Source organism: Halyomorpha halys, unplaced genomic scaffold (assembly GCF_000696795.3).
Source record: "Halyomorpha halys isolate HHAL.00 unplaced genomic scaffold, Hhal_1.1 Scaffold916.1, whole genome shotgun sequence".
In the NCBI taxonomy this organism is placed as follows: Eukaryota; Metazoa; Arthropoda; class Insecta; order Hemiptera; family Pentatomidae; genus Halyomorpha; species Halyomorpha halys.
In genome coordinates this window covers 460,139-469,817 of record NW_027108073.1, presented here as the reverse complement: position 1 = coordinate 469,817, position 9,679 = coordinate 460,139, and the positions used below count along the sequence as shown (strand labels likewise).

The 9,679-nt window shown below is 28.9% G+C and overlaps 2 protein-coding genes across 11 annotated transcripts in view; both read right to left on the bottom strand.

The window, feature by feature from the left end:
• LOC106687129 (uncharacterized) overlaps positions 1–9,679 on the bottom strand; it is a 71,425-nt gene that overhangs the window by 53,744 nt on the left and 8,002 nt on the right. For 2 of the 10 annotated variants that reach the window (XM_024360774.2, XM_024360770.2), the window contains exon 1: positions 2,783–3,459. The exons of the other annotated variants lie outside the window; for them this stretch is intronic. The gene's annotated coding sequence lies outside the window, so the exon portion shown is untranslated. Of the gene's footprint in view, positions 1–2,782; positions 3,460–9,679 lie in introns of those variants that run through there. 10 annotated transcript variants of the gene reach the window in all.
• Positions 5,695–9,315, bottom strand: LOC136795546 (uncharacterized). The gene has a single exon (XM_067046473.1). It carries the CDS (start codon positions 9,313–9,315, stop codon positions 5,695–5,697), a length of 3,621 nt encoding a protein of 1,206 aa, XP_066902574.1.

Sequence of the window (9,679 nt, the reverse complement as noted above, 5' to 3'; positions counted from 1 at the left end):
CACTCCTCCCAATACCAACGGTCATTTTTGTTTTGACTGCCGTCAAAATAGGTATGCATTCTGTCTCATCATTTGATTTGTATTCTTTTTTCTTTTTACATCTCTTTATTTGTATTTTCTTTAATATTTCTTTTCTTATCTATCTGTTACCATTACCCTTTACATTTACTATTTACTACCTTTAATTTATCTTATTATATCTTACTTTTTTACATTTTATACCCCTATTATTTTACACTTATGTTTTTGTTTTTCTTCTATAACTATGTGTTTGTATCTTTTTTAGCCCGGACGAAGCCCTGCAACGTGGGGCGAAACGTTGGCTCAATAAAATAGTATAATTCTACTATTTGAGTTTTGTTGACCGCACCTGGACCATATTCCTTTCATTAAAAAAAATTAGATTATACTTTTTTTATCCTTCCTTACTTTGAAAATGACTTAGATATTCTTTTAATCATTTTATCTTTTAATCGTTCCTGGACATTCTCAACAAATTCTTCCCAAAGGGCATTGGAATAGGTACTGAGACTGAGCTAGTTAAGTCATGTTTTAAGAAATATTTCCACCACCTGTTTGTTGTAGATACCCATGATAAAGTTCAGGTAAATGTTTTGGCTTATTATCAGATGATCCTAAACTTTTTACCACCTGTGTGTGCAACCAAATCCATACATACACTGAATAAACATTGTTCAATTTTTTTTATAGCAATGATCCATATCCAGACTTTAATAATATTATTTTACAATATTATAAGGGATACTGACTGCAAGGTGCTAACAATTAACTTTTCCGAATAATTTTTAAAAATTAAACAAGTAAACTGTTTGTTTAGACAGTTATATAATTGTAACTATTAAATTACATTATTGATTTTACTCATTTTATTATTTTTTTTTTTGTGGGGGGGAAGGTGTCATCAAAAAGCACAAAGCATTTTTTTATAAGGAAAACTAATTGGTGTAACATATATGTACAGAAAAACAAAAACAATATTACTGAAAATGAGCCTAATAAAAAATTGTTATGTATCTATTTTTTTTTTTAATTTGCTATGGTTTAACAAAAAAAAACATTACTCTTGTATATAAACATAAATATCTGTAATCTCTAGTCAATGAAGTGTTTGAATTGTATTGTAAATAGTTATTATGTCTGTAAAGATGCTATTGAATTAGTTGCTATGTTAAATGTTAGTTTGTTTATCAATAGATTCATAATATTTGTTGTTAGTATTCAATGATAATCAAATTAGTTGTAATTGTTGGTTAGTTTTCTAGTATTGCAAAATAAAACTTGTTAAAAAAATATTCTGTTTGTTTCCCATGGTTTCTTGGTAACAGACTATATAATTAATACAAAATATGAAAGAGGATGATGAATTTCAATGCAGGTCATCAATTTCACTTAGGTTAAATTATTTAATTACCATTGGTTATTATTTAAACAAATGACTGATGTATGAACAGATTCTATAATACAATAGGAATATATGTTTGTATGAAAATAAATCATTCAATCACTAATTTGTGTTCAAGCTAGATGAATACCGGACAGAAAAGCAGCTAATTTATTTATTTGGAAACCGATTGAATTTCGAAAATTTCAAAACCCATTAATCAGAATAATTTGAAACTTTTAATAGTTTTACGGAACTAATTGTTTCAAAATATAAATTAACCAAGTAATTTTTTTTTTTTTATAGCCTTATTATCCATCCTGGCTGAATGATTTGAAAACTAATAATTAGTTCATAAATGATTTTTGAAGTAGAAATTTAATTTTAAAGTTAAACTTAAATGTCAATTAGTGACATAAATTACATAATTAATGAGTATCCATTAACAAGATTACCTGTTTCAATAACTTGGAGGACAATATTATTAAAACAACTGAGAGTGTAATACTGCTAATTAAATTCAAACTAACTTTAAGAAATGTATTATATTTTAAATTTCTTGACTTACTTATCAAATTTTTTTCCTAAACCATTAATTATCAAGCTCACTTTAAAAAGGGTACATATCCAATTTGGAAAAATTTTCAGTAAGTTGAAAAAAAATTAATGAACTGTGCCAGTTCGATAATTACCTTAATTTAAGCCTTTTATTTGAACAGGTTTGTTAGGAAAAGATGGAAGGTTTCCTTGATTTTTCTCAAATGCAATTAAAAAGATTTTGATTTCAACACTGAATTTATACTTTCTTAAAATTCATTGAGGATATGAGATTTATTCATCCAAATCCATTTAGAAAACTAAATTAATAGCCTTGTTGAAGATCAATTAAGGACTAATTATTTGTAAGCATAATTTTAGAAACCTTATATACATATAATATATGTAAATTGGCTTATGACAAAGATATATTTACTCATTTAATAATAAATAAAATTAAAAAGTTCTTCTACCAGAAATAATATAAACAAAATAAATGAGTAGAACAGCTTAAATGTTAAATTTATCTCCTAAAGCTATTATCAATAATCTGTCTAGCTGTTTGATATGGATGTAATGTTTATCGATCAAGGTTATGCAGAGTTGCACTCCCAACTGTGCTCTGATAGACCATAGAAAATAATGATTCAGTCCTACTTGGATATAAAGATACATCAAATATTATGAAAAGATTTCTTCAGCCAAAAACCAATATCTACATATTATAGATATTTCATTTTTGTTGCATTAAAATAATTATATTTAGAGAACCCAAAAAGGACTACAGGAAATCATTCATATGATGAAAAATGTATTAAATATTTACATTATACATTACATTACCTCATATCCACACTGTTGAAACTTATTCCCACCTAGGTAAAGTAACAGGTATTTTTTAAAAGAAACATCAACATTGTTTTACTAATGCAAAATGTGAAACAGGTTTTGGTTCCAAAAACTGCCAACAGATCTCAGCAACATCGAATAAAGATGAATAGTGTACCAGTGCACCAAAAGATATCAGCACTTACCAGTCATAATTTGGTCTCTTTAGGGTCATTCCAATTGAAATAATCTATTTCTAAATTAAACTTTAACTGAGGGTCACAGATTATCAGATTTTTTTTCTTTTTGCCATCCTTAATAGTAATGTTTTTACTATTTTCAATTTTTCTTATTTTCATTTCTCATTATTTTTTATTTATTTTGATGTATGTAAAGGTTCAACATAAAAGTAGAAAAGTGGCACAATATAACTTAAATGTCCAAGACCTGATGGGTATAATAAATATTGAGATGGTGGTATATAGGAAAGTGGGGACTAACAGAGGGAAAGAGCTGCAAAGGTATGAGGGCCCATTCAGAGTGATTGTCATTAGAGAACATATTACAAAAGAAAGTGTCAAAGAACCTAGAAAGAGTAAGACTGTCTATATTGAACAATTGAAACTTCCGAAAATTACAACATAGAGTATCTTCATATCACCATAACTAGATTAGACTACCAGAAATGTAGTTATTTTGTTTTAGATTGTTTGTGAATTTTTAATATATAAATTTCAAAATATTTTTGTAAATATAATATTTTCATGTTATTGTAGGAGTTCTTTTCTTTTATATTTATGTATATTTTTAACAGAGTTATTGATATATGTATTTTTCTTTTGTATATGATTGAGTTTAAGAGGACTGTATGCCTATTGTTTACTGGCAATAGTTTATTGTAAATAGTTTGCAAATTTTTTTATTTTATATGTTATTATATTGTTCAGTATAAGTTTACGAGAATTGTTCGTAATATGGTGGAGGGGGGGGGGATTTACGGCCTGAGTACGATAACAGCTGATTGATAACTGTATATAGATGTACTGGACTGAATAAAGCCATATGTTTCTTTCTGTTTAAGAGGGATCAAAAAAAAAAAAATAAATGAAAGCCATTCTATTTCTGGAACCCGTGAGTCATTTCATACCCTTTTCACTGTTTTCTCCAGACGATACTTAAGTTATAATACATATAAACATATTATAACTTTTATACATATAAAATTATCAAATCCCTAATCCTAATCCCAAATTATAGTTAATCTTTATATTTTAATACGAAATGCAGGATCCAGTAGGTCTGAACATGTACAACTGTCTAGGCAGGAATGCGTTGCCAACACAATATACCTACATGTTAAATAAATTTATCATAAATAATTTTGTAGGAATGGAGTGTGTCCGACCTCTATTTTGTTTTTGTGCAGTTTGAGACGTAGGACTTTGGAAGGGGCTGTGTGTGTTTGGTTAGTTCATTTTTTTTCTTTTCAACTTCAGAGACTTGCGGCTTTGTAGTCTTGTGGCTTTTTTCTTATCGTTCACTTTCATAGTTTTTCTCAGCCATTTTGGTGATACGTTTTTTAGTTCGCACTTAGACACAACCTCTTCACCAAGTCAAAGAAAAGGGTTTTTTGTTTTGTATATTTTATACTTTTTCCAATTTATTTTTTCTATTTTTTTTTATTTCAAATTCAAACCAAATTTATAATGAAAATATGAAATTTTATGAAGACAAAATTCATAAATTAAGACAATAAGGACTATTAAAAATTTCGGATATTAAGGAAATAAAGTCTAATAAAAACTTCAGAAATTAAATCATAAATAATTTAATCTTTAAACAAATATATACAAAAATTAAATATAACAATGCTTGAAATGAAGACAAGTATACAAATATAACATTCTTATTTACAACACAAAATTTTATACAAAACAAACTTACAATCAAAATCTGAACTTATACTAACATAAATAATTTAACCTAAAAACAAATACAAGAATTAAATAAAACTATGATATAGATGAAGATAAATATAGAAACTTAGCCTTTTTATTCAAAAAACAAAGTTATAATCAAAATTTGAATTTATACAACATGAAGCAAAACACATTGCCTTTACAGAATGCTAAATTTATCCAAATTAATCAAAATCTGAATTTAAACTAACATACAATATAAACTATAAACTAACACATACAAGCTGAATGAAATAAAACTTTTCTATAAAATTTCCCTGATTTATGAAACAATAAAAGTAAACCCCCTAATCTATTCAAATTTAATTTTTAACAGTTAGGAAAAAGAAAGAAAATTTTAGTAAATAGCAGAATCTGAGTAGCTTGTGCTAATTCAAATTGTAGATATGAGTTATAAAATGTTTGAAACCGATAAGCTAAATTTATTATCGATTAAAACAAACATAAGAAATTATTTCTTAAAAATCTAGGATGGTTAAAATGTCATTCTTGAAATTTTTTAATCATTGAAATAATTATGTTGAACTTATAATTCAAATGGGATATCTACCTACTTAATGAGGCTGGGTGGACTCAAGGGAGGGCTCCTGTACTCACAGAATTGGCTCATGGCAACAGTGAAACAGAAAATAATTATATGCCACAGCCAGATTCGAACACAGGTCCTTGGAGTTAGTAGTACAGTGACTTACCACTGAGCTACCTAATCCCATCCTATTGCAATCTGAATTGAAACAGATTTGGCTCCTCCTTTGCCATACCTCTGAAGTTTATCATAAAGCCTGTCTTTTTAGCTTCACTTTTCTCATTAGCTTACCCTCTCTATTATACTCTTTCCTTCAAGGTTTATGGCGTTAGTGATGAGACTCCTGTTTCATAATTCCAACTTTAGTAACCATCAAGACAAAAAAGAAAAATCTTTTACCTGTTATTTCAAAAATGCCCTTTCTATTTTTTCATCTCATTCAATTTATAATGACCATATGCCATGGTATTAACCCCATCTTCTAGTATGTGTCTTTTATCATCCAAAGCAGAAAGAGAAATTTTATTAATCTCAGAACTATAAACATTATGTTGCTTTGATTGTATTAATCTCATAGGTGTATGCATTACTTCATTTTTTAACAATACTTTTTCGTAATCTTCAAAATTAATACATTTTTCTAATGAGGACTTTTGTACCCCCTTAGCACGCTTTTTTACAACATTCTCTGTAATAAAGGAATACATTTTTGCTCTTAAACCCACATATTTTAAAATTATCTCGGAATTGACTTCATCTTTGAATTTTCCCAACTTCTTTTTATTTTCTTCTGAGTAACAAATATGAGTTTTAGGATAATCTGAGAAATCAAAATACTGATTCATTTTTTTCATATCTTCATAGACATCTTCTGTTAAAACTCTATAAATAAAGGAATCAGTATCCGTGTACATCATTTTTAAGGTATTATTCGAATATTTTTTCATCATTGTATCATAATGAAATTGATACATGACAGTTTTAGACAAATCTAAAATGCACATACCAATATATACAGGTTTATTATACTCGATTTTTATCATGCCCATATGTACAGCTGCTAGATTCTCATTGTAGATTGTGCGGTCTATAAAATTTGGTTTAGCAATGAGTTTCATCAACTTCTTACTATCAGTTACCAGCTGAATATCAAGATGATTCCGAACATTTTCCATTGTCTTACCGAAAACTGCATTGTTTAGTAACTTATAAAAATCTTTTTCAAAGTCATTGGAGGCTCCTTTCCTTAATTCTGTATTGAATTCTATATATGAGCGAAGCCATGGCGATTGTTTAAATTTTAAAGCACGGTGAATTTTTTCTAATTTTAATCCATGTTTTATAGCCTGTATCAAATTTCTATAGTATAGAACGTAGTGGTTTCTTTTTTCGAAATGTGTTATTAATTTTTTTGATTTACTACTGGCCCTCGGTGGTACGATTGTTTCAGGTAAAAAAGGTAAATCATAATGACTGTCATGAAGTTGTTGAGGATAACTAATGTCAATTTCAAAAATATATCCAATTTCATCATCATCCTTCAGATCTGAGATATTGATTGATTCAGGATTTTGAACCCACTCAAATCCTCCATACGGTAAATACATGCTCATTGATTGCCCGTAAAGATTGTTTGCATCTAAATAAATGATATAACTTGATTTTTCGTTTGAATTTAAAGTACTCATGTATTTATTATTTGCTTCTGCATACCTGTGCGACACCTGACACAAACCACCTCGAATTCCACGCTCAATCATTAAAATCATGTCGTAATCCTGTAAGAGCTCTATTTTCACTTTTGTATGTTTTAACATGGCATCAAATGTTAAGCCGGGAACGGTATAATAATGAACGGGATCAAGCCCATGTGTCTTCATCATAACATTTCGGAAAGATTCAAAGACGTCACAAAGTAGAAGAACATCAGTTTTAACGTAAACATCAACATAGTGTCCCAAAGACTGGCATTTAAATTGTTTCCATATGTTTAGAGCATGAGTGTAATCTTCTATGCTAATATCAGCATCATATAATTTATTGTGAAAAGCTTCAATTGGTGGAAGCTGTGTTTCATTTAACTTTTCAGCACTGTCTATATAATCATACGGAAACACACCTTTCCTTGTAACCAAAGTTAATTCCTCATCTCTATAATATTTTGAAGTTTCCTTAAATTTATCCACAGAAAGAGATTTTACGAGGTAATCCAAACTATGTGCCATGAACCTATAAGAATCTATGAATCTTAATTTCATTTGGCCAACATGCTTTGTAAAGGATATATATTTTTCTTCGTTACTTGGTATTACTTCTACTCTGCCAGGAACACCTCCCAATTCCTTAACTATGAAATGTGCGTCATAGTTGCTTAAGTTATGCATTATAACAGGTATAAAGGAGGGATTTACACGTTTTAAATTACAGTTATTACATGACGGTCCTAAGTAAGTTCCAGTTAGATGACAGTGGTCTCTTACTTTTTCATTGTTTTCTTTAAATTGCTGTTTACACAAATAGCAGGTCTCAGCTTTATCCCAATCTTCTTCTTCTGATGATGAGATCCTAAGTGGTTTATTTTTTTTATAAATGTTTTCAATTTGTTTCGCTATTTTTGTAATATATTTCATAAAGTGAGAAGCGGCATTGACTCCTCTATAAAGGTATGGTTTACATATTGGAATGTCAACTCCTTCAATTCCTTTAACATATATACAAAATGAAATCGGATCATGCCTTTGATATTTAGTTGTGTTCCCTGAAGATTCGTTTATAGGAACTAATATTGATTCAAAGTCAGCATATATAACAAAAGGCACTTTACTTTGACGCTCGACATTTGAGAATCTAATAAAAGGATTTTTCTTCGGCAACACTATCCTTACTGGTTTATTTTCAAAGCAATATTCTTTATGTTCTTCAAGTTTTTCACTTGCTTGTTTCCCATACTGGTTGTCGAAATGTGTAAAACAGCTTCTACAAATTCTCAATTCATGTTCATGTTTGCTGATTTGATTCCCAACTAATTTTTCAAAGTTCTTAATGTAAACATAATGGGATTTTTGATCAAGAGACAAGAGTAAAAGATCCCTATGTTCTTTTAATTCTATTTTACAGACTTTCAGCGGGTATACGTTTTCGTTTTCATCCAGACCGTAAACATTAATAGACATGTTATTTCTTTCTTCAAATTTACTTACTTCTCTCAAAGAAGTTGGGAAAGAAACGCAATTAAAGTCATATGGATGTTTAAAATCTTTATACTTAGTAACTCGTTGAGGATTATTTTCCAATGATGATACTTCCTTTGCTAAAATAGAATACTTAAAACAGCACTTATCATAATTTTTTACATTAATGCAAGCTTTCTTTGATTCTATAGATGATGGAAGGGGAAGATATGTACCTCCCCTGAGTGGTGAATACCTGTTGATTCTTAATCTGATTCCATCAACTCTACTCAGCATCCACCCACTTTTTTGAAATTGGGACTCTTCTGCTTCGGTTATAATTTTGATAAAACTCTGCTCAACAAATTCGCCAAGATCGCTACTTTTAAATACACGTTTGTTTCGTGTTTTGAATGCTCTATCGGTATTTTGGCCAATAGAATTTGTAAATGTACATTCCAATAGAAAGTTCAGTTTTAATGCGCGATGTTGATGTAGTGAATCTCGAATTTTATCTACTAAGAGGTTTTTAACACTTTCCAGAAACGAGTTAATATCCATACAATCGGTTGATCTAATGAAGAATGATGCCAACCGGTTTTGAAAAGCTGTTTCATACATACTAACTCCCTCGTTGTCTGATGTGAGAGCTAACACTTCATTCTTTTCTGGCTCAGATAATTTTGATTTCTTTAGAGGCGGTCCCCCAATGCAAACGTTTTCATGTCTTTTGCCGTTACCACTATTTGAATAACTCTTACCACATTTCTTGCAAGTATACGCCGAATTACCGTTACAAGATTTCTCATGTCTCCGAAGATTGCTCAAATTCCCAATGGACTTTCCGCAAAGGTTACATTTGAATTGACTCATTATTTATATAAATTAAAAAAATATATTGTTTAAAAAAACTATCTGGTTGAAAATACTTCTTAGTAAAACAAAAATAGCTCTGTTTACAAAAAAAACACTTCTCTGGTTAGTAAACTAAGTGTCTCTATTTATTTACTTAGAAGAACCTATATTTTATTTTCTAAAAAAGAAAAAATATATAACAAAAAATGAGAAACTGCAATATAGTACAAGTGTGAATTAAACATAGTTTATTTATTTTTTTAAAAGTATAATTTATCTTAGTTGGTTAAAAGATATAAGAACAAAATAACCTATTATTTTAACTTTTAAAAATATTGAACAAAGTGAAAAATTAAAGTTATTTTGAAAATTCGGCATTTAA

What these genes read in the sequence shown, in the direction of transcription:
- LOC136795546 (XM_067046473.1), bottom strand. Translation starts at nt 9,315, where the DNA reads ATGAGTCAATTCAAATGTAACCTTTGCGGAAAGTCCATTGGGAATTTG.